We start from the raw sequence: 26,181 nt of genomic DNA on the forward strand, positions 1-26,181 counted from the left end.
CCTTTTTTCCTTCACTAAGATTATCCTGATCAGATCCAGATTCAGTGGTGGTTAGCTTAAATGTGTGTAGTTTTCTCTGTTTTCTTTTTCCTCTTGATAAGCAGGACGCATTCATAATTATAATCATATGCTAGTTCTGGGCAGCAAGATATTATTATATACTGAGCCATTTGGTCAATCTATTTTAATCCTGTACCGTTAAATTTAAGGTTGTTCTAGTAAAAGAACCGCAAACAGGCTTAATTAAGTAAAAGCAAGCTGGGGGGGGGGGGAAACTGTCCTTTAAAGCAAGTGGAAGCATACTTTGTCCTTTGTCCAACACGGGGGTGTCTCCACGGGAGGAGCAATTGCTACTAGGAACATTGCAACGAGTTGCACAGCCAACTAAAGTGATGCCTGCTAAGACTCCATCTGTCCCTGAAGATTCCTCAGGATTCAAGTCCCTTTCCAGAAAGATTTCTCCAGGAGGATAGTCGGAATCGCAGGCCGCTGCAAAGATGGGAAACAGAAGGCTTCAAGATCAGCGGGCCACATCTACGTAAAGCAGCATCATTGGTATCTTAAGCTACACTGTATTAAAACAACCTCGTTGATATCTCAAGTAACTTTGGCCATTGGGAGATAAGTGGACTTCAACTCCCAGAATTCCCCAGCCAGCAGGCAAGGTTAGCACATCACATCCATGTAAAGCAATCTCAATGGTATTTTATGGTTTGGAAAATACCGTGAACTTCACCCTGCCATTCACCACTTTTCCAGGCAAAATATCCATTCAGTTTCCAAAAGATTAGGATTTATATTTGGAAAAACAAGTGAGAATGAAAGTTACTTCACATTCAGGTTTTTAAAAAATCATCCCATCCCACTGTGTCTAACCAAATCAAATTTAGGCTTGGATGTTAGCTACCAAAGCTAGTTTCCCTTTAATTATAACAATACAACAAGTTTCCCTTGGGAAGCTTCTGAAGATCATAAGGACTAGGACTTTTTTCCCCCCAAAAAAGAAAATTAACAGATACAGGAGACGAAGTCCCAGCCTCCATATTAACATTCAAGCTTGCCCATACAGGTCTGTATTGTGTTTTATGGAAGAAGGCGACTGTTTTTTATGAATGTTGTAAAGTATCTTTGATTCTAGACTGCTACATTATTCTAAATCTATTCCTCATGAATTACAAGCTTTGAAAGCAACAATTGAACATTGATGAACCAACGTAGCATTATCCACGATAGGGAATGACAAGCCTTTGTAAGCAGCCCAGAGTCGCCTGGTGGGTGGTAAATAATAATAATAATTTTTTTAAAGTCCAAGATCTGTCTTCGCTTGCCTGGAATGCTGGAGATGCAAAGCACGTGGGCGTTGCAAACTGTGAAATGATCCACCACCGTTCCTGGTTGGTTGGCATCGATGATAACCACTTTGCTAGTAGATAAGGTGCTGGTGAGGATCCATACTCTACTGGAGGTGGCATCCATCTCGTGCAGTTCTTTGGTCTGTGAGAAAGCAAAAAGGTAATAGGTACATTAGCCAGGTGGTGGGCAAAGAGTGGGAAGTTGCATGTTGCATCAGAACAATCTTCCAGGCTGAAACTCTTGTTGGACCATCATGTTGTGGCATGATTTGGGACAGACTTCCATCCAAGGCCAACTTACATCTGTACTTTGTCGTATAAGTTAGAACTATGGAACATGTGAACCTCCAAACGTTGCTGAAATGAACCCCAGTATCAGTTCACCTAAGTTCTCAGTTGGCTCCAGGATGTAACCAGAGTAACATCTCACATTTGTTACTACTGAATATGTTCCCTGAGCTGACTGTGGTTCTGCTTTATGAACGAAACCATCTAGAGTGGGACAGTTCCTGCAGTACAGCTAAGCAATATCAGCTTGCTAAAAGATATTCCATTGAATGTCAGTTCAAGAATGTGCAGATAGTTCTCAACTTACGACCCGTAATGGAGTCTGTCCAGTCATAAGTCATGACAGTCATAAAACAGGGTCATTCACACAACCAATTTTATGATTTTATGGCCTGTTTTGCGGGAGTCGTTAAGCAAACGCTGCAATCCCGAAGGAAATGCTGTTAAGCAAACCAATTGTTTTCAGCAAAAACATCATACAACACAGTCACGTGACTGTGAGACGTTGCAAATGGCTGTAAATGAAGCTGGTTGCCAAGCCAAATCATAAATACATCTGGGGAGGTCTGTCTACTACTGTACAGTACTTCTCACTCATTTGTGGATTGTCCCACTAATCTGCAGGCTTGGAATTTCAGTCAGACTCTTCAAATCCTGAACAAGAGTAATTGTTTCAGCAATGAAGTTCAACTGCCACTAATTTTATTGAACTAAATGTTTAGGAATGCTGAAGCTTCAATATTCATTATGCGTAGAAATTAAGTGAATAGCACTGCTATGCCTTGAAGTGCAGTGTGACTTTATCTTTCAGGAAGATATTGGTTTTTTTAAAAATTAAGTTTTATTCATTTATAACATCAAATATGAAAATACAAAAGCAAATAGCAGGTAGGGGACAACAGTAGAAAAAGGGAAAACAAAAAAGGTGTGAAGAAAGGGAGGGGAAGAAACAAAAGGCATTGACTTCTGACTCTCTCTGTTGCAGTAAAATCAGACATTAAAATCAAATCTCAACTTTTTACATTTCTAGAGTAGTATGCACTAGCCCAGGGATAGGCAACCTTGGCTCTTTTATGACTCATGGACTTCAACTCCCAAAATTCCTGAGCCACTTCTGCATCGGCAAAACAGTCTAATTGGTAAAACCCAAAATCATGATATCATTTTTTTCCACCTCAAGCACAAAGTCCAGAAGCGGTTTCCAAGTAGAAGGAAGAGATTGTCTTATATTGATTATACTGATTATTATGCTAATTGTACTGCCCAGAAAAATTCTAATGGTTTTTTATATTATTATCCAGCCCTGAACAAAAAAATGCCTACACATAATGAGCAGAGCCAGCTATATGCCCAACCTTTTTCTTTTCTGGAGAGGTGTGATTACTCTTCATATTCTCTCCTTCTACCTCTCGATCACATGTCAGTGGATCACATCCCAGTTCAGGCTTTTGACCATTTGCAACGTCTGGTTCCAACCCGGGCTTCCAGCCTGTCAAATTTACACCAGCTGCACACCATAACTATAAATGGAAAGGAGAAAACATGGAAGATCAAATGCAGGCTTTATTTCTGCATTGTCCATAGGTTGTGGTTCACAACAATGATAGGAACAGTGTCACAATGAAACGCTTAAAGAGATGTGAACTGTCTTCTACAGGTGTGCTTCAGCAATCACACTTGACCTGCAGGGTGGAAATCTTCCCATGTAAGAAAAGGAAAAATTTGCTCAGGGTTGACATTACCTTCATGGTAGGGTCCTTCTCCACTAAGGGGCGACAATAAACAGGGACAGGGACATTTTTCATCCGATTATCTTCTTGGCCACCGTTGGGACTCAACTGTTGAGGATGAAGAGACAGCACAGTTCATTCATGGCATAAAGCTGTGTGTTTCTACAGCAAGAAAGTTGCGGGAGATTTTGGGAAATGTTGATTCTCATCATCTTCAGGTGACAAGCTTAACCATATGAATTGTACTCCCATCTTACTAATAGAGGGATAAATTGGAGAAAATTGACCAAAGAAGTGAAGTTGCTATTTTAAATATGCTTTCTAGTAAGAATTAGCTCCACTGAAGGAAGTGGGATCCTGAGCAACCATTGGTAAATATGCACTGTATATTGCTTAAAATAAGGAAATAAGGAACATATCAAAGTCCAAAGCATTGCTGTTTTGGGGCAGAAAAGCACGCTCTTCAGTTTTACTGTGTTTTAAACACAATTTTTTGGCTTTTAGAGCCTAAAATTACCCAAACACACACACTTATAAAATCAACCTGAATCAATCTATTTCAAGATGACCATTTTTCTACTCAGGAAGTCCTTGGCTTTTTCTAAAGAATTCAGTCTAAATCTTTGTGTTCTTGATATGTAAATATCGCTCCTTCCAGTTTATCCCAGCGGAAGAGAATTTTTCTCTTCTTCAAGATATCAGTAAGGAAAGCACAGGCTTTCCTTTTTTCTCAAAATTCTAACCAGAATTTCCATCAGAACAATTATATCCACATTTTCCATGCTTTGTTGTTGTTAGTTGTGAAGTTGTGTCCGATCCATTGCGACCCCATGGACAACGTTCCTCCAGGCCTTCCTGTCCTCTACCATCTTCTGGAGTCCATTGAAGCTCCCGCCTACTGCTTCAGTCACTCCATCCAGCCACCTCCTTCTCTGTCGTCCCCTTCTTCTCTTGCCCTCCATCTTTCCCAGCATCAGGCTCTTCTCCAGTGAGTCCTTCCTTCTCATTAGGTGGCCGAAGTACTTGAGTTTCAACTTCAGGATCTGGCCTTTTAAAGAGCAGTCAGGGTGGATCTCCTCTAGGACTGACCGGTTTGATCGCCTTGCAGTCCAGGGGACTCGCAGGAGTCTTCTCCAGCACCAGAGTTCAAAGGCCCCAATTCTTTGGCACTCAGCCTTTCTTGTGGTCCAACCTTCACAGCCATACATTGCAACTGGGAAAACCATGGCCTTGACTATACGTACTTTTGTTGGCAGGGTGATGTCTCTGCTTTTTAGTATGCTGTCTAAATTTGCCATAGCTTTCCTCCCCAGGAGCAAGCGTCTTCTAATTTCCATGCTTAGCTTGTGTTTAAAATGGCAACCTAAAACATAATTCTGCCTGCTAATGCAGAATCATTACAATCATTTGCAATGTATTGATGATAAAGGACTGGGAACTCAACAAAGGAATCAGCGTGGAAAGGGAACAACGCTCTTCCTTGCTTTCCTAACGTATCTCCCTAATTGTCTCCTCCTCAGCGTAGGAATGTTACCTGTTTGTATTTGGCTGGCAGGCTCCACCCACAGGCCTGTAAGCGGCCATCATCGTTCCGGACGTGCTCACGGACCTGGCGGTATTGCTCTCGCTTCTGCTCACGACGTGCCGAAGATGTGCAATCACTGAGGAGAGAAAGATCAGGAGGATGATAAGGACAGACCAAGAGGACAAGGAAGGGATACCCAGTTGGGGGCTCCTGTTATGTCTCCAACAGGGGCTGGAGTGAATGACAAGAGCTCAATCCCGCCCTAGGGCAGCCCTCAGATCTCAAACGCGGGCTTCCTAACCTCCTGCCCAGCGTTCCAACCATTCAACCATTTTTTTTGGCTACCATAGATTAACTCAGCTCTTCTACAAATGTACATACTTCTGGTTTCTGGCAAAAATATCAGAGCCAAACTTACTCATCTGGGAAAAACTCAAGAGTTCGGTTCCCGGCAGAGATTTGACACAGGGTGTGGCTGCGGCGCTGGCTTAACCCGGCTGCTGTGGGAGACTTATAGTGAATATTCACGGATGGGTAGCTTCTTTTCGCTGGCGGAGGGCTGGAGGAGGAACTGAACAATCGGCTGAAGCTGGGGAGGAAGGAGAGGGAATGAAGGCAAGGTGTTTTGAATTCCAAATCTGACCCTTTCCCTGCTCAAAACAGACCTGCGGCAGCGTAGGGTCTTTTCTGAGGCTCCTCAAATAGGCTTCCCTACTTGCTTGCTTAGGCATTTGAAGACACTGTCTTAAGTTAGCACTTGTATTTTAAATGCAGACCAGGAAGCAACCAGCCACAAAAACGGACCTGTATTGACCTTTGGTTGATTAGCGGGGTATTCTCACAATAAGCAGAAAGCCTAACCCATGTTATCAAAAAGATAAGATGATTGGCGCTTGACATCGTTTCTGATCAGTCTTTATTATATTTCTACATCAAAGTTATTTGAATCCTCCTTAACTGGAGGATTCTCCCCAGTGCTATTCAGGGTGCCATTTGCAAAAAAAAAAAAAAAAAAAGAAGCAGCTGTCTTTAGAGAACATAAATGCCAAATGCCTCCGATACTATACTGTACTGCAAGGATATCCTATCTACCCAAATCTCTTTGCTGACACCTCACAAGTAAGTTCCCCTACTTACAACTGCCAAATGGTGGATTTTTTCTTCTCTTGAACGGAAGGATGTTCCCGGGAAGCTCTGCAGACAAACAGAACAGAGAATTCAGAAACAGGGCATGGCAAAAACACGACTTGTCTACCCCTCCATCACTGGATACGGTCACAAATTCAGCTGATTTCCTGCTCACAATGACCCTTCCCACGGCTATTTCTTCCTTTAAATGTCTTGCCTGAAAGAAGTAGGTGGCCTCACTAGATGTGGAGATGTAAAACATCTCTCCAAGTAGAGCACTGCAGGGTGGGGAATTCTGAGAGCTGAAATCCACCCATCTCAAAAGTTGCTAGGGTTGAGAAACACTGAAGTAGAAGATCAAAAGGAGAAAATTGGGGAAAGAGCCCAGTTTGGGCTCAATTATATCATCTGTATGTTGTGTTTCACATTACTGATGAAAGTTTTTCTATGGCTACCAGCTGACTGGTCACAATCACCAGCTTGGGACAGCTTGACCAACTAAGAAGTCTATATCCCCTGATAAACGCTATTAATGGTTGTGTGGAGCTACTGATAGTCTATTTCAAATGCCAGAACTAAAAAAAGCCAGGGAGCAAAGGACGTCCGACATTTCTGGAGGCTTCTAGTAATTTAGCTGTTCATTTTGTGAAAATGTAAACAATTTTTAGGGTCATTGGGCAGCATTCAGTAGTCGCTCACTTTTCCTCTTTAGCAAATGTTACCCTGAACTCTCCAGATCTAAATTCTTACTGGTTTTTTTTTTTTAATATGGTCACTGAAGTTATTAGACATTTAGTTCTGCTGGGCTCTGTCCAAGGTGCTGAAAGAGATGGCGAACCTCCAAGGTGGGGACCCCCTTTGAACCTCAGCATAAATTCAAAATACATCTGTGCATAATCAGTTGAGACTTCCAGCAATAAGGAGAGATTCCTGACAGACCTGGTGACTGGGGTGGGGAGGAAGAACAGCGAAAATAATAATAATAATAATAATAATAATAATAATAATAATAATAATAATAATAATAATAATAATAATAATAATAATAATAATAATAATAATAATAATACCATCAAACATCTGCCTATCCTAGGTCCTGGGTAAGGACTTGATAGGTAGACAAAATGCCAAATCCAGTCTGAACATCTGGCTGACTGTGCAATGATCCATAATAATAATAATAATAACAACAACAACAAAACAACAACAACAACAACAACAACAACAACAATAATAATAATAATAATAATAATAATAATAATAATAATAATAATAATATGGGTTAGGAAGGGAGAAATACAGGTAGTCTTCGACTTACAGCCATTCATTTGGTGACCGCTCAAAGTGACAACGGCAGTAAAAAAAAAGTGACATAATCAATCCTCGCATTTTCAGCTGTCACATAACGGTTTTGGCAACCCGCATGTATTGATGACTCTTACAACGTCCCGGGGTCATGTGATTATTACCATTGGCAATCTTCCCAGACGGCTTCTGACGAGCCAAGTCAATGGAGGGAAGCTGGGCTTGATTAAGGATGGCATGGCTCACTTAACAACTGCAGTGATTCGTTTAACTACCATAGCAAAAGAAGTCATAAAAATCAGAGGTGACTCGGTTAACAATCACCTTGCCTCGCCATGGAAACTCTGGACCCAGATATGGTTGTAAGTCAAGAACTACCTATAATTTGGCCAGTGGTGACAGAGGCAGCACTCAGAGCCCTTTCTGTGGGCACACGTGCCGTCGCCCCAGCCACACCTCCCCCCACGGCCCCCTTCTCACCAGCAGCCCCCCCCCGGAAGAGAGTCACGCCTGCGTGGAGCAGCACAGCCAAGGACATGGCAGTCAGGCAGCAGGGACAAGACTCCGCCCTCATGCCCCATCGTGCACGATGCTGCGGGGTGCGGCCGGAGGGTGTGGCCATCATGGCGCTGCTGGGCCGCCTGGGTGATCTGCTGCAGCAGGCCATGGAGGTGGTGGGTAGCCCTGAGGGCAAGCGGGGCGTGACTGGGGGTGGGATGGGCAGTGGAGTGAGGAGCAGGGGTGGGTTTTGGGCACTCGGTCTCTAAAAGGTTCGCCATCACTGATTTAGGCTGTTATGGCACCCCTAGGTCAATGCAATCTATCTGCCGCAACCACCGATAGTAATGAGGCTATTAACAGTAACGGGAAAAAAGCCCCACCTCTAACGCTGCAACCAGAGAAATCATCCTCACCTGATCATCTCCGTCCACCTGACAGCCTCCTGCAGTTCCATCAACCTTTCTTTGTACTGGTTGCGCTCCATCAGGACGCGCGCCATCTCCACCCGGGTGAAGCGTCGTCTCTGAGCAATAGGGATGTTGTCCTGCAGGGGGGAGGAGGAGGACTTCAACCCATGGGAAATGAAAGGGGACGGAGATTAGTACAACACCAAAGAAGGAGTGTTAAAAACATTAGTTCCCTTTGGGTCTTCTGTTAATCCCACCCACGCCCAACAATGGATTGTTATTTGGAGCTTCTGAAAAACCTACTTCCAAACCCATTCAGTGAAGGCTAGCGTTCTGTCTGGGGAAGCACCGAAAGGTGAACTTAACTGTAAGGATGGGCAGAAATATCTTATTTTGGAGGCAAAAATTGTTTCAGGAGACTTTGGCAGATTCTGTTTCCTCCTCTAGACCACACCAGTCAGATTGCTCAAAGTGGTCCAGCAGTTTTCTGGAAGCAATTTTTCTCAACCTAATTCCTGGTCAGCTCAGAAACATCTTAAGAAACAGAATGTTTTCGAAGTCCCTGGAATGGAACATTTTGCACCAACCTACAGATTTTCGGCAAGCTAATATTAACACCCAGGTTTGATTTTCTGTCTTCAGAGGTTCATAAGAGTTAGTAGGTTCAAATTAAATTAAATCTACCCACTGAACAGCTTTAACACGGAGGAGGGATGTTTTGGGGGAAATGTGATGAACTGCTGAAGGGAAAATTGTTTAAAGCCGTAGGCAGTAGATTGAATTTCTATGCAACTATTGCTTAGTTGCATCATGAATTCCACTTTATTCCCTCCTGTAACTTATGATTCTTATCCATGCATTATATTCAACTATTCATTTCTCCAGAAATAATTTCACTGATATTTTAGTTCCAGGATTGGGACGGGAGTAGCACGGCTGTTTTATAAGGGCTTGCTATTTTAGCAATGCTCCAATATGAATGCGCAATGGTTTTGCCATAATTTCAGGGTCATTATTGAAGAAAAAGACCTTCCTTCCCCATGGCGCCTCTTTCCCGAGGCAATTTAATAATGTAATAATAATATCTGCCTATTCCATAACACCGCGAAACACTGGGGAGAGATTTGCATCAGAAAAAGAAAACAGCATACACGTGTGTAAAAAGGAACCACATGAGAAAGAGGATTGGAGAAACATGCGGTTAGTACACAACATTAAAATCAGCCTGCTCTTCTTAGAGCATTCATTGGTTGCTTGTGAATTGGATGATTACATTATTTTACCTTGCAATCCCCAAAGGCCCCAAAAGATGAAGCATGTAGTCTATGACTATTACTTAAGTGTGGTTGTATGTTTTTTTTAAAGCCACTGACTCTTGTGCATGAGACAGTATGAGATCAGAAAAAGGAAAGAGGAGGGATGAACTCTTAAAGGACCCTCCTGTAACTACTATTCAGTTTTTCTAACATGAGTCTTCCTGATGTTTTCAATACACTCAACCTATAAGGGGAATGTCACTCAGGAACGACTGGATGACAAGTTACCATAATTTACCATAATCATGAGAATACACCCCACCGCAGGGACCGTGGACATGGCAATGCTCCGATGTAAATGCGCAGTGTTCGTTCATTCGTTCATTCATTCATTCATTCATTCATTCATTCATTCATTCATTCATTATTTCAGAGTCATTATCCAAGGAAATGGGAAAGAAAAAACCCTCCCTCCCCATAGCCCTCTTTCCCTAGGCATTTTAATAATGTAATATACCAATTCTGTACAGAGATAGCTGCTTACATCCTCCACCTCTTCTTTGGGCTCTCGGCGGGCAACTATCACCTCTGATTTCACTCTGGAGGGGGGAAGAAGAATGGAATTTATGAAACAAATCCAGACGTTACATAGAGGCGGAGCTGAAACAAACTTGAATTTCCAACGATCAGATAGGTTGGGGGGGGTTTCTCTTCCCCCAAATCTAAGAACTGTTAGTAGACATCTTTGCATCATCTTGAGATAAGATTGGTCCATTTTGATATTCTTTCAAAAGGCCCTGAAGACATGATTTTGCCAGTGGGCCTAGGGACCCCAGGTTGATATGGAGCCATCAAGTGGTTGATTTGATTGTTGGTACTAAAGGATTGAGGGTTTGTTGGGTTTTGGGGTTTTATTTCTGTAAGCTACTCAGTCACTGTGAGTGGGGGGGGATATATATTTTCTTAATAAATAAATAAAATGATGTTCTTTATTATGAAAAAGGGAGGAGCTTGAAGATGTAAACCAGCTCAAGGGGCATAAAGAATAGATAAATAAAAATATAAAAGAGTAACCGAGAATTTTAAGAGTCATCCCCCTCCCCCCAAAAATGTGATCATTCAGTCCCAATTCAGCGGAGTTTTATTTCGTAATTGCATTCACAATAATAGCATGGAGAGAGAATCAGATCTGGAAGATAAAATTAAAAATTAAATTTATATGCTGCCCATCTCACTGTCAATCGACTCTGGGCAGCTTACGACATTGGAAATAAAACTACGAAAAGTTGGAAACATTAAATATTTTAATTTAAAAAATAAGACACAGATAAAAGCTGTACAGTAAAATGTTGTGAATCTTTCAAAAGGACTTTAAAATGGATTGAGGAACTCATGAAGTCTTTTCCTTCCACAACTTAAGGGGTTCTACCTGGACATTTTTAAATGTTGGTGCTCATGTGTAGGCTTATAGGGTTACACTAGGAGTGTTTACTATCTCCGCTGCCTGTTTCACCTCTAGAGAAATAATCCCACCTGATAAATGAATCCAAAAGCAGCGGGCTACTCACTTTTTAAGTTCTTCCTCAAGTTCCTTGATACGTGCTTCCATTTTGGATTTTGCCTGCTTTGCTGCTTCCAGCTCTTCTTTCAGCACCTCCTGTTCTCCTGTAAGCTGGTCCACTTTTGCAATTAAATCATCCTTCACAATATTCAAAGCATTTCTGGAGCATGGCAAGTAACAGAAACAGAAATATACTGGGCCTCAGAATACGGGTAACATCATAGGGAACGCTTTTGGAAAAATATTGATCGGTAACATAAGGACCAACGGGATATCATGGAGGGTCACAGATAAAGCATCAGGCATTTAAACTGGATCTTGCATTTTAATTACTCCGATTACCTTTGGGCCAAACTATCAATGCAACAAAAACAAACAGACTCCAGTCTTTCCTAATCAGGTCACTAAATTGTCAACTACAATCCTCCCCAGCATGGCTATCGGTCTGGGTCTATGGGTGTTGAAGTCTACCAATATCTGGGGTCACAGGAAAGGCTGTGGTATGGGCTAAAAATGCTCTTCACCTCTCCCTTTGACAATTAGTTGGGTAGGTTGGGTCAAAAAAGCTGCAAAAACCCACTGGGCAACGATCTCAGCAAAATGAAAAAAAATCCAAGGACAAGATAAACTGAACAAAACAGCCACATGCAGCATCTCGTCAACTACAAACTCATGCGACACTCATAAAGAAGCACGAAACTTTTATTTAGGAAAAGGGGAGAATGCTTACTTGGTCTCTAGCAGCTGTGTATTCTCCATCAAGAGATTCCCCACTTCTTTGCCCATCCCTGGGGGGGGGAGGGAGGTGGAAAAAATAATAAATAAAACATAATAATGAGAGCCATACACATTTTGACACACACATTTTGGCGAACAAAAATAAAGCTCTTTCCTTTTGGAAGAGAGATAACTTTCTAGTTTAAGAGCTTCTACTTAGCTGCAAAGAATGGAAGGAATGGCATCAGAAGATGGATCCCATTCCTCCCAAAACTTCCTTCAGAAGTTAAGGTGGAAGATTATTTTTTGGGGGGGGCTTGAAATGCTGGACTACAGATCTGCTGCCTATCCTCTAAACGGCTGTCCTTTTTAAAAGTCTAGGCAAGGACCAGTTCACACTACCCTGATTTGCTTTCACTCTGGATTAAAATAATCATGGTTCTGCAAACACAGAATGGGGCAGAGGTCAAGACACTGAATTCAGCAACCCTAGATTCATTTCCTGGTTTAGCCCAGAAGCAAAGTGAGGAACCTATTCACAATTTTTTTTTTTTAAAAAAGGAGAAAACGACAATATAAGCTACTCTTCAAGGAAAGTTGATACAAACAAGGAATAATTATAATGAAATTTTTCTTTGGACCTTAACTGTCGATGGCAGCCCCTTTGATGGGAAGGGTGGGAAGTCAAGCATCCTTGACCTGGTCCTTATCTGGACAGAAAACCACTAAGCTATGGTGGGAAGTCCCCAAAAAACTTGCCAGAAGAAGACAGTGGCAAATCACCTTCATACTCTTGGCAAGAAAAAGTATCAAATTTGTCTTTGAAGTTATCAAGAGCTTACATCAAGGGAACCTTAATTTGCCAACACCTTGCCAACCTTGGCTGAATTAAAAAAAGTACTAAGTAGAACTGGTCCCGATTTGCCCTCGGATGGGGAAATACATGGAAGGAAATTCTGGGAGATAGACTAGATTGAGAAAGAGAGAAAAGATCCTAATAGTACAGTTTCTATGTCCATACTTTTCCCCAAAAATGTACATGAAGGTGGTCATGAAGTCCACCAAACGTAGGCTCAACGTGAAGGAGACTTCACGTTTCTACTCTGGCTTGTAATTGTTAAATTGGTCCTCTCATTACAAGGCTTTCTGGTTCTTATAAACCATCTTTCGCCTGGCTCTTTCTTATCCTAATACTTCCTTTACATAAAACATGCATTCAACCAGTGGTCAACTGCCGAATTTATCAAGGCCATTGAAAGGTCTGTATTCTCACTGTATCGAATCTCCTTTTCTAGAAATCTAGAGGCATATATAGTACTGAGAGAAGGAATATCTATAGGTGCATTCCAAACATGGCAGTTTTTGAGACTCTCTAAGCGCTTTTCACAAATAACAACCTTTCTCTCCCAGCGATTGAACAAACTGAGATGCTACATCTGATTTAGATGGACCTCAAACCATGGAAGAGCCATTTGGTGACCTTGGAACCACCTAAGCTTTATCTAAGATAGCTCATACAAAGAAAAAAGTTCCTATGGATGGTCCTATTGTCCAGTCTTTATGGGACAGATTTTGCTTCATGGCACTGAAAATTCAGCAGAGAAGAAACAGAGATTGTCTTCAATCACAAAATGAAAATGGCACTACTTTGAATAATTTTGTCCCATTTCCAGATGTTAAAAGAAGAGGTCTGCATGGGATCAATGACTAGCCAACCTCTGCCAGCATCCAAACTCTCTTCTACTTCACCCTGCGTAGGGAAAATACACTCGGTTTTCTTTTAATGCGGGGGTCTGTTTAGGTTGCTTTCATGGGACAAATGCACACTCAGGACAAATGAAAAGCTAACAAGAGAATCATGGCAGCATACATAGGAAGTGAGAACACATCACAACACACCAGGGCAGTGCACAGACCTTCTTCCCACAATCAGATGGAGATGAGTTGGAGATGGCAGAGGAATGTCCACTTCCCAAGGAGAATGGAAAAGCAGCTGCAGTTGTTTTGAGGGGACATGAAGAGATTAGTCCCTTTTGATGTTTCAGGCAGCATTTGATCTGCACACCGTTTCTTAGAACACAACCAAGAACTAAATCTTTTGGGACATTAACAAGGAACTGTTCCTTGTCTTGCCTTTTCCTTCCGAGTCCAATCTGGCTAGTGGAAGAGTCCAAGAACGACACGTCTACTCTTCACTTTGAAGACTCAGAGAGAAAAGGTGAGCAATGGGGCCCCTTGCAAGAATGGGGGGGTCTTAGTCCGTGCCATCCAACCCTGGCATTTAATGAAGACTCTGAATGCAAGTTTCTTCAGATATGTCCTTCTAGAAGCCCAATTTAGAATAGGAAGATATTTTTAATCAACAGTATTGCTACACAAATAGGAGTCTGAAATCTCAGCTGCTGCGCCAAGTATCATTGGGTCATCTCTGAGTACATCCCTCAGAATTAATTGCCTATATTTTAATATTCGTTTTTTTAAAAATCTGCAATGAAGATGACCTGATGCTGTTTCAAACTTCAGGTACAAAGAAGCTATGATAGAACATCTCTACTTGCAAAAAAAAAGCTAGCAATTCAGAAAAAGCCAGCTAGAGCCTTTTTCCCCCCCCACTTTATTTTCTGAAAGGTGTGGTTTTTCAAAAGGAAAGTTTAGAGCAGGGGTGGGCAACCTTGGCTCTTTTATGACTCGTGGATTTCAACTCCCAGAATTCCTGAGCCAGCATGGGGGAACTATGGCTCCTTCATGACTCGTGGACTTCAACTCCCAGAATTCCTGAGCCGGCATGGCTCAGCTTGGAAACCTCTCCCTTTCCCCTCAGCATGGCTGGCTCAGGAATTCTGGGAGCTGAAGTCCACAAGTCATAAAAGAGTCAAGGTTGCCTACCCCTGGTTTAGACCATGAGTGAGGAAAAACTGGCCACAGTATCAGCATGTATGTCAAGCTAAGCGAATCACAAGGAAGCTGGGCTGCTTAGACAAATCTTCCCATCAGGTTGCTCCAGGGGCACAATTTCCAAAACAAAAACAAACACAAAACAGGGAAGGAGACGTTTTATGGCCACCTCTTGGAAGCTGCTTGAAACATCAAAGGGGATAACCACCAAAAGTCCCAAGAGAAGAGGCAGAGGACAATACCTCCTAGATGATGGCAACTGAAGAAGATCTGCTTCTCGATAAAAGCACCTTCATTACCATCGCGGGGATCATTACAAAAACAAACCAAGTCCCAAGGGATCCCCAGAAAGAAGACAAAAAAAAGAATGAACAGATGCCAAGTGAAAGGAAAGGGGAACACCCATATGTTTTAAAACTGGCTTTCGCCTTACCAAAGAAATCATCCCGTACTATGAAAGTCATTGCGTATGAGAGAAGAGGAAGGGAAGGAGCGAAGGATCCAGAGGGGGAAGAGATACAGAAGAGGAAAAAAAACGGGAAAAGGGGAGGGCAGGGAGAGAGAGAAAAAGCAGCCATTAAATACAACTCAGCAAATGGTGACACCGTCTTAGCACGTATGTGTATGGAAAAATCATTTACATGACAGCAAGGCAATTCTTCACCGGGACTGATCCAACTCAGTAGAAGGGACCTGGTTTTTGAGGGAAACCAATCAAGTTGACAACTCCTGAGGCTATCACTGTTCTCTCCAGCTGAATAACAACCACCTTTCAGCTCATCGGGACGTGGTAATAGAAAATTCAGCATAGGGAAGTTCCAGAAGGTTATAACTTCTGCGTCTAAAGCACCAAGGAGTCCATAGTTCAACCTTGAACTACCAATATTATCTTCTAAAGTGTTGTCTAACGGATTCTAAAGAAACCCAAATCAAAATCATAGCCATTTTTGTGGGTTAGACCCAAATTTTCTTCCCTTCCTTTTGAGAAAGAGAGGTTTTGGGAACAGATATCCTTGCGTTCAAGGGACAAAGAATTGGGGGATCCGTCTCATGGTGTAGCCTTGGTCCACCTCTGAGAACTGGAGCATAGCAGATGAAGAATGTTGTTGCTCTAGGATCCTGTTTTTAGTCTTACAACAGCCAGAATTTTTCCTCCTATTGAACAAGATCTCTATGCCTGCCCAAGTGACAAACAAAAAGTGTGTGGGGGGGGTGGCGGTGGTGGAGGAACCACCAAAATCATAAAATATCTTGGATTCAACCCTGAGGTTGCAGTCCCACTTCTGTCGTATTAAAAAGTAGAAACACCCAAACACTAAGGAAGAGCTCATCTTCTCCTGGAGGAGGAGAAGGTGGATGGGGCGAGGAAAGTCCTAGCATTTTCACTCTCTTTGGAGGAGCAGATGCTAGTATTTTTTACTTTCTTTGGAAAAGGAGAGGAATACAAAGTGGAAGAAACAAAGAGAGCAAACCGGGATTTCTCTATTGAAGGCTGCATTTGTTAGGGTGGGGGAGGGTGATGTCTCAGGGACCATGTTCCCAGGAGCTAGAACAGCGGTTCTCAACCTATGGGTCGCGACCCCATTTGGGGTCGATCAACCATTTCACGGGGGTCGCCAAGCAAGGCTGTCCGCCATTTTTTTCCCCCTTTTCCGGCGGGTGCCTTACCTCCCTTGAGCTGGGCCAGCTGGTGGTCGGCCTGCTCCGTCTCTGCCGCTTGCCAGCTACGCCTCGGCCGGCGCAGGGGGCAGAACCACGCATGCGCGGCGCTCCCGGGCAGGGAAAGTCTTCGACTTACGACCGGTTGGGTAGTCCTCGACTTACGACCGGTTTAGTCCTCGACTTACGACCGGTTGGGGGTCGCGGCATTAAAAAGGTTGAGAACCACTGAGCTAGAAGAACACTAAGTGAAAGCACAGCTTCTTTCTCTCTCTCTCTGCCACACCCTGGGAATTCACTTTCTTTTGTGCCATCTCCTTATCTTCTTCCCCCTTATGAGGTTTGGCCCATTAGAACCGCAGAACCGGGGTCTTGACTGAGGCTAAATAACTCAAGAGCTGCAGGTAACCTATCCTGACAACAACCTTCCAACTTCAGAGATATAATGAAAAGATATATATCCCCTTCAAAAAGAAGGGGACATTGCAACTGTTCAAGCGAATTAGTCCTTGATTATATGAGATCAAAGGAAAACAATCTCTTGTATTCTCCTCTAAAAGTCCCAGGATTGTTATTAAGAATTGGGAAAAAAGGAGAACATCACAAACCAACTCACTTGTCCAGTAGTTTTTCCCCCCCTTATTGTTAGTTTATCAGAAGTAGCGCCAGATCCCATCCAGTTAGCACTAATTAAGACTGTAATTTCATTCTGGCAACCCCTAGGACTATAATTCTCATTATCCTTGGCTGCAGACTAACCTGATTGGGGATGATGGAACCTGTAGCCCAACTACAGCACAGGGCTATACTTTAGAAACTGGTGACTTAAGCACCATTCTCCCAAATACGTTTCTTTTAAAATCACCTAAGAAGAGATGGATATTGAATTTCAGACTTTGAGTCCTGACATGCCTTAATTAGCAAAGAAAGTATAGTCTTCATCCCATATTATCAGGATATTCCACCTCCCATCTTAAATCCCAAAGTAGATGGGACTCAAGTAGACAGAGTGGATGGAGATTGCAGAAAGGAAATGTAAGCAAAAAACAGAAAGTGATCAATTCTGTTCAGATCCCTAGCTGTCAGGAGCAAGGAACCATAGCCTTTCATAAAATACCCAGTCAGTAACTTTGTTGTTTGCCACATACGTTACAAGAATCCTCCAGACTGCTTGCCTCTCCCTGGGAATGACCAGATAAGGGTTCATAGATCTTGGGTGAGGTCAAGCTTATGCTGCATGTGGGCTGCACAATGATTCCAAGCTAGGTCCTTGCTTGACCCCTCCTTCCAGCCTAGCTGGCAGGTTCCCAACATCCACTGTCCAAGCTAATAAAAGTAGGGAAAGGTAGAAACCAAGTCAACAAAATGAACTGTGACAGGATATATTACATATGAATACCCTCTTCATTTGATTTAAAATTCTAAGGGGGGGGAAAGGAAAAAGAGAAAATAAACCAGGAATCTAAGGAGAGGAAAAATACACACCTGAAAATTCCCCTATGGGCCATGTCCAACGAAGCACAGAGAGAGGAAGGAATGGAGTGGGGGGGGGAGGGAAAAAAAGTCAATCAATGTCTAAAACCAACAACAACAAAAAATAATTCTCGGATATATCTTTTTTTAAAAACAACTCCCTCCCCCTCCCCCAAACCCCAAGACAATGATTTTGCCATTTCCATACCAAAAGGTGTAAAATCATAAAGACAAGGTCCACTGTGACCATAAACAGCATGAATTTACATGAGGAAAAAGCATGAGGGGCGTGAGAGGGGAAGGGTCAATGTTTCTGATGAAAATGTGGTTGGGGACCTTACGAGCCCCTCATTGAATCTCGTTTTCTCACGCGTAGTATCTGGTTTTCATTAAGCCAGAATCAGGAAAAAATTTCTCTTGCTTTCTTTGCATTGTTCTGCTTCAGCACAGCAAAAGGTTAAAAAAAACAAACATGACTTTTTGAAACCGAAATCTCACTAAATGCTTAGGAGTGTCCCCCATCAGCTCCACCAAAACCTCAAGCATGCCACCTTTTAGAAGTCTACAAAGGACATTGTCTCATCCCACGATAGGATATTCGTGTGTGTTCTTGAATTGTTTGGATTCAGGCATCACATTATGGTCTGATGTGTTTTTTTTATTGTTGTTGTTTCTACCTTTCTACGGTGTGTGGACGAGGGAAGGAGAATGGAGCAGGTTATGGTTTGTTTGAGGGCAAGCCGTCTGTAACCATGGCTTGCTACGGGCTTACTGATTGCAACTGTGGCTTAGCATGACATGCAAATGGAGAGTATGGTCTGTTTTTAAGTTTTCTGGTTTGTCCTTGGGTTTCCTTTGGGCCTCAAACATCCTTCTGACTATCCGATAAGATGCCACATGAGCACAACAATAAAAGACTGGAAGGAACCGACCAGGAATTGAACAAATAAGCTGAGTGAGGTGCTGTGAAAACCTGGTTCTTCCCCCAGGTTGAGGTGGTTGAGCTGGGAGGCTGTTTCGTCTGATAAATCTTTGTTTTATAGATGCTTGTGAACAGCCCTAGAATCATTATAGGAGATAGGCGGCCCTATAAGCCAAATAAAGATATAAAAGCAACACCTGGTAAGCTAAGGTTTGTTTAATCGTAGTTTCTTAAATAAATCCTAACTGGCTGAGATTAATTCATAAAACACTGTTCACAAACCAAAATGGCTGGGTACACCCAACATAAAAGTCGTCTTCATTTAGAGACCACAATTAGAACCGGGAACTTGATTGTTAAATAAAGTGGTTGCTAGGCGAGACTGTGACTATACAAACTACTTGCCTTGCTTTAAGCTCCTTGATCAGCTATCCTCTCTATAGTTTTATTTACTTTATCAAATGCTTTTTGAAATCTTTGCTACAAATCTGACCCTCTAACATAGGTTGCTGTTCCTTGCAAGTAGAGAAAAAGTGACAAAAGAACATGATTCGGATCAGAGAATTCAGCTTTTTAAAGAAAACAATGACACCTTTTAAAGGTATATAAGTCCTGTGGTTAGGAAGAATAACTGCCTCAAAGGTAAGAGAATTGCATAGGCAAGATTCTTCGTCGCCTAAGAGTTAACAAGGCATCATTATACCACAAAACTCGTTCCCAATCTTGAAACTAATGGAATAAATTAAGCAAATTAATTAGAAAATGCAGAACACAAAATATGCATGCACGTTTTAAGAGGCTGCATTATACCCACTGCAGAATTCTGCAGAATGCATAAACCTGCTGAGTAAATAATTGCCTTTCTCATAACTACACACTCTGGCATACATTAGATAAGTCTTGGAACTTGAATCCAAATACCACTGATTGGTTCCACCTCTTCCCTTTCTCTAGATATTTAAATGATCCAGTTAAATATCTACCGACAAATTTTACAAATTTGTGTCCAAAACCTACTTCAAAGTATTGTTGTGAGGATATAATCAAGGTAAGGATTTTAAAAGCTATGCCTTTGAAATAACCTTTACCTAGTAGATCTGCTCCTTCATCCACGTCTCCGATGGCCTCTGAGCCCACTTCAGTAAGTTCGGTATACAGGGAGTCAGTATTGATGCCAAAGGCTTTATTCACTATCCCTTGTGTTGGGCTATTTACATAAGAAGAAAAATCAGAAATACATTGCAGCAAGAAATATTGCCATTTTCCTCCTCTCTTAATCACAAAAGGCAGCTTTTCTCCCCAAATACCATTTTTTTACCCTTATCCCACGGAGGGAAGAAAAAAATTCCCCGGCCTGAGAAATTCTGGGATTTGACCTCCACACATTTAAAGTTGCCAAGGTTGAGAAACATTGTTTAAGAAAGGACAGCTACTCTACAAGTAGTTGATTTAAATGACAGTGCGTAGAAATAGACCAGCTTCGTAAATTATCTGTGTCTGTTTCGATGATTCCCCACTATTTGAACCCTTTAAATGATTAAGTTTGCCCCCAAAGCTTTCCAACCTGTTCCCTGTGCGCTCCAGTCTAGGATCCTGCATGTCCAACTCTGGAGTAGAGTCAATATCTTGGAAGTCTGATCCCTCGTCACTGCTTCCCATTCCTGTAACAAAGGCATGGGGAACCATGTATGCTCTGGAGCCCACAAAGCACTTGGACTAAACACGTGTCATTGCTCTTCTCCTTCTCTTGAAAAACACCGAGTAACCCATTCTGCGTTTTAGGGCATCAGAAATATCACCCGGCCTCAATCCAGAAGGCATGCCATCTTGTCCCTCTCACACACATGCAGGTTAGTCCTTGACTTATAACCGTTCATTCAGTGACCGTTCAAAGTTACAACAGCACTGAAGGAAGTGACGTTACGATCACTCCTCATACTTCACAGCATCCCGACAGTCACGTGATTAACGTTTGGGCACTCTCAAGCTTTCTCCTTTCATTATACATTCAAGATGGACAGTATTTAATATTTATTTGCTATGCACATGTAGGGATGTGGGTCTATACATATGTTGTACATAGTATGTTTTAGGTGTGCGTCATGTGTGTGTTTCACTTTGAGAGCGGGAAACTAAATTTCATTTTTGAGGTGTGCCATTGTGCCCACAGTAAAAAAATGACAATAAAGGTTATCTTATCTTATCTTATCTACTTGGCAACTGTTGTGCACTGAGGAGGGTTACAGTGTTTGGGGGTCATGTGATCACCATTCATGGCCTTCTGACAATCAAAGTCAATGGTGGGGAAGCCAGATTTGCTTAATGACCACAGGATTCGTTTAACCGCCAGGGCTAAAAAGGTTGCAAAATGGAGCTCAACTCAACTAACAACTGCCTTGCTTAGCAAGGGAATATTTGGGCTCAATTGCGGTCATAAGTCGAGGACTACCTGTATTGACTAAACTACACTGAAGAACTCATTATCTCAGGTATTTTGGTCCCAAGCTGTTTAGGTTCCTTCAGATTAAATCCAGGACCACAAAACTAGCCAGGTAGATGATGAGAATAGGAATAGGAATAGGAATAGGAATAGGAATAGAGAATAGAATAGAATAGAGAATAGAACAGAACAGAACAGAACAGAACAGAACAGAATAGAATCTTTATACGGAATGGAATGGAATGGAAGGGAAGGGAACAGAACAGAACAGAACAGAAACTTTATACGGAATGGAATGGAATGGAATGGAGTGGAGTGGAGTGGAGTGGAGTGGAGTGGAATAGAATAGAATAGAATAGAATAGAATAGAATAGAATAGAATAGAATAGAATAGAATAGAATAGAATAGAATAGAATAGAAATAGTGGAGTAGAAATAGAATAGAATGGAATGGAATGGAATGGAATGGAATGGAATAGAATAGAATAGAATTAGTGGAGTAGAAATAGAATAGAATTAGAAATAGAATATGGAATAACAGAGTTGGAAGGGGCTTTGTAGACCCTACACCATTTCTGACAGACGGCAGTCCAGTCTCTTCTGGAAGGCTTCCAGTTGTGAAGCTCCCACAACTTCTGAAGGCAAGCTGTTCCAACATTTAACAAGTTCATGAAAGGAGTCAAGCAGATTGACCGACTCTTACCTATGCTCACGTTCCTTGTCTCCTGGACCACCTGCACTTCCATATTTCGGCTGTTCCGTTTCTCCCGTGACCGTTTGTTATTTTTTGAAGTGACATAGTCGTTCATTGACTGAAGGCTCTCGTTCAGGGGCGTCACAGCAGCAGAGGGCACCGACGACGTGGGGGTATTCGATTTTGTTCCCGTGGTGCTCGGCGTGGCAGCTGCAGAGGACTGTCCAGATTCCGACATTTCATCAGGTGGACACTGGCGCGCAATGTGGTTTGCAGAGAGGGGAGAGGGGGAAAAAAAAAAGGCAAGATAGCCACACCAATCAATTTTTTCCCTGGCTCTTTTGCTGCCTTTGGAGCATTAAGAAGTACGAGCGTAAGACGCCAAGCAGCAGTAATGGAAACCATGAAATGAACAACGGGGGCCAATATGACACAAAGTTTCATGGTTGAGGAACATTTTTGTTGTCAGGACCGTAATGTCTTGCAATGAATCTGTTGGAGCCTGAATGTTGGCATTGCCAAAGCCCAGCTGAGCAAGTGCCCAAAACCTTTTTTTTCTCCTGCAACTTCCCTTCTGCCCAGCAGGCTGCTAGAAATGGGCCAGATTATTCTGGCTACAACTCTATTTGCTTGCGATGGGTTTCCAAAATTAAGTCAGTGACTACACAACAGTTCCCAGAAGTGGCTGCACCTCCTTACAACTTCTTCTGAGATGTAAAGCAGGCCTCTAAATATGCTATAAAATCCATATCGTATCCCATACATGGTACGGTGCATAATTAATTACCGCTTCCTTTTAACCATCTCCAAAAAACCCTCCAATATATTAAACCGGAGGTAAGCAACTCACCGTCCTCTACTTATTCTGAACAATTCCCACTAACCCTTGCCACTAAATCAAAAGTTCATAATATTTGGGGGACAGCAGGTTGCTTATCTTTCAACTGCACAGCGTAATAGCAATCAATTCTAGCAGCTGAGACAGATATGAATTTTGAGTCCAACAATATCACCAAGGCAAGGGGACCACTAGTCTAAAGTGATCTTACAAATACAAGGCCTAGGGTGTTATCCAGCCAATTTAGAAAAAAAGATTTCTCTCTCCACATCACCACTTCCAACCTGAGAAAAAAGACTAATAGTTGTTGAAGAGCAGTGCAACTTGTTAAGGAGCTAATCCACTGCCCTGGGTTCTCAGACCGCTGGTCTGTTAAAAATAGTTATTAACCAGCCTTTTATTTTTCCTTTATTTAAATTGTCAATTTACCTTCTTGTCTGATTCTTAATCAAAACATCTACCAGGGTAAATCAAAAGAACCAAAGGCATTTAGGTCCTTGAAGGAACATAAAGCAAGATCATAATATAGGGGGGCAACAGATTCAACTGACTATTATGGAAACAAACCTCTCCCTGAAAATGAGAAAAGGTCCTCTTGAAGAGACCAGCAAGGGACACCTTCAGACACCAGAGTTGCCTTCCAGGATTGTGTACTATTATATAAAAGGACCACTGAATTGTTAAAAGTCAACTGGAGTCGACTAAATTTCAAAACCCTAATTAAAAACTAAAAGCCACACACAACCAGGAGCCATATAAATCCAATGCATAGGGCAGCCCAGTACACAGATTCTGGAGAGAGAAAGAGAGAATTCCCTGATGATGGGCTCCAGCACAAGCCCACAATGGATGAATAAATCTTTGGTCCCAGTGACTGACCCAGACTGAATCTCCCAGCAATATCCTGGGACACTGCATTTACCTTCATTCAACTAAGTTTCACACATGCTACACCAACAAAACCCCATTAATTGTGCAGCCATCCTGAGGAGTCCCAAAAATGGAAGTCACCTTTGCAAAACTTGTGGATTAATCTAGACAGGGTTTAACAGTTGGTAAGACTTCCTGGAAGCAGGAAGTTCATGGCTAACCCCTGTTGAGTACAGGAAGATGGAGAAACCACTTTTGTTCCAATGTGACAATGGAAAGAGACTGTGAAAACAGAGCATGGGAGATGTAGAAGGGCCGTACGTTGCCTGTTCCTCAAAAGGTAGGAAAAGATAAGGGAGCGGGGGGGGGGGGGAAATGGTTTAGGCTGCAAAGGGTTACAGACACAAAGGGTCCTTCTCCCCTGATGGAAAACACAATTCAACAAGTAGGCAGGGAAGCTCTCATTTCCATGATAGTTGTAAAAAAAACCTTGTAGATGGAGTTGGACTGCAGCTGACTGAGGTCACTCAGGTGCCAGTGGTCCACTGCGGGGGCAATCTTGGCCCCCACCTGCCCACGTACCATATCATCTGTGAGGGGGATGTTCAGAGAATTAGGACGCCTCTTCATGCTAGAATGAGAGAGCGAGAGAAAAGAGAGGGGAAAGAGTCAGTGAAGCATGGAAGGCTTGAATGTATGAAAAGCAACAAAAATTTTTAAAAAAAACTTGCCATAGTAAATAACATTCAGAATAACAGTGTTGGGACTTGGAGATCTTCTAGTCCAACGCCCTGCTCAAACAAGGAGACCATGCTCAGTAGAAGAGAATATTTGTAGCTTAGGGTTGAACTGTGGGGGTCCTTGGTCTCTCTGAGCTGGTTTCATTACCCAATTAGATAACATGATCAGTGGTAAGCCCACTCCCTCCTAGCACTGATGATGTTACCTAGTTGGGTAATGAAACATCTTCAAGAAAACCACCAAGCTCAGAGAGCACCAAGGACCCTAGAAATTGCATCCAAGTGCTCTTTAGGATCCATTGTAAATAAACCTGCCTCTTATCTGAATTTGAGCTGAAATGAATCGTGTAATCCATGTAATTCCAGCTCATAACAAAACAGACTCTCGGGAGATGGCATACCAAAGAAGCTTCCATATCATTCCTTAGAGCAATGTGTTTCGGACTCTGCAACTGGAAGGATACCCCTCTTCCAGTTGCTGAACTTGGGAAACACTGTCTTAGAGGCATCAGGTAAATGATTTAACTGTCTCACAATGGCAGCCATTTCCCATTTAAAGAACAACTTCCAAGTTAGTTGGGGAAATTATCTACAGTAGGTGCTGAAAACTTCAACACCAGCACTTGGGGAATAAATACACTTCATGGTGATCTTTCCTATCCACATTCCTGATCACTAAGGTAAGAATATTCCTTATTCCAAGTGTATTTATTAATCGAATTTGTATACCCACCCATTTCATGAAAAGCAACCTTGGGAGGCATACAGCATGCTGGTCTACTAGTTCTTTTTAGTCAAACAAAGTCAAGTTTCGAAACTGGGTGCAATTTCTGGTGGTGTAATGGTTGCGTCCATATGAGGATTTTTTGACAACAGCATATACCGGTAAGTGCTCAGTCATTGGATTTTTCCATTTAGCTTTTCACAGTTAATGACATTTAGCTAAGCACTTCCATTTGCTGTTAGATATCAAATAATTCTGGTTTCTATCACAGTCTAACAGACAAAGTAGTAGTAATATAGGTGTTGTACTAGAATTATGATCTCCCATCAAAGTACTAACCAAATTCAATCAAGATCCTCAAGGTGTGTTGAGGGCTGCCTTCTGTTAAAGCCTGTCTGATGGACAAGACTAAAGCAAACTGATGCAGGCTGGGTTCAGATTCCACCAAAACTAGATGAAAATATCTTTCATCTTTACTCCCGTTTTTTTTCTCTGCCACTCTCTTCACCAGGAAGCTGCGAGGAGGGGCACAGATTGACCTTGCTGGTAACTGGCTTCTGGCAAAATGGGTTTCAAATCTTGCCCATGCCCTTAGGACCAAACGTTGCTTGTCTTGCTCTAAATGGCATGTGGGTTTTGTCAGCATTTTAAACAAGACCCTTTCGCAGATTGTCTTGATTGTGCTAGGAGGTAGACCGAGTCCTTTTGCACACGAAACATGTGCTCTGCCCCTGAATTGTAGATCTTGTTAAGATCAAAAGAATTTATGAAAAATGGCTCCAAATCATATTAATTAAATCATGACAAGAAGCACAGAACATTCTATTCTTTCTCTGTTCAATCTCAAGTACAGATTGGCTGTGGCAGAGTAACTGAAAGCACTGGATAACAATTTGGGGAGCTATCAAGTCAGAATCCAGAGCCTTGCTTAGCCTTGAAATTATCTTGGGTTATCTTGGGAGGAACAGACTCAGACTCAACCCTTCCAAGACCGAGTGGCTGTGGTTGCCGGCGCCCCGGCATAGTCAGCTGACTCCATCGCTGACTATAGGGGGCGAGACTCTGGCCCCCTCAGAGAGGGCACGCAACTTGGGTGTCCTCCTGGATCCACGGCTGACACTGGAAGACCATTTGTCGGCCGTGACCAGGGGGGCAT

General features: G+C 42.4%; 1 protein-coding gene across 1 annotated transcript; it reads right to left on the minus strand.

Annotated features, from left to right (window-relative positions):
• Positions 1-303: 303 nt before the first annotated feature.
• LOC107299390 (C-Jun-amino-terminal kinase-interacting protein 3-like) lies at positions 304-24,192 on the minus strand (the record flags this gene model as incomplete). Its single annotated transcript, XM_015828754.1, has 17 exons — positions 304-489; positions 1,329-1,494; positions 2,996-3,160; positions 3,383-3,478; positions 4,905-5,031; positions 5,314-5,484; positions 6,033-6,089; positions 8,243-8,373; positions 10,010-10,091; positions 11,061-11,213; positions 11,784-11,841; positions 15,099-15,116; positions 17,810-17,821; positions 19,808-19,926; positions 20,284-20,380; positions 21,863-22,106; positions 24,051-24,192. Coding segments are annotated over 17 exons (2,024 nt in total), but the record flags the coding sequence as incomplete, so codon positions are not given.
• Positions 24,193-26,181: the final 1,989 nt, after the last annotated feature.

The sequence above is a fragment of the Protobothrops mucrosquamatus genome, unplaced genomic scaffold (genome assembly GCF_001527695.2).
Source record: "Protobothrops mucrosquamatus isolate PMUCROS unplaced genomic scaffold, P.Mucros_1.0 scaffold4861, whole genome shotgun sequence".
In the NCBI taxonomy this organism is placed as follows: domain Eukaryota; kingdom Metazoa; phylum Chordata; class Lepidosauria; order Squamata; family Viperidae; genus Protobothrops; species Protobothrops mucrosquamatus.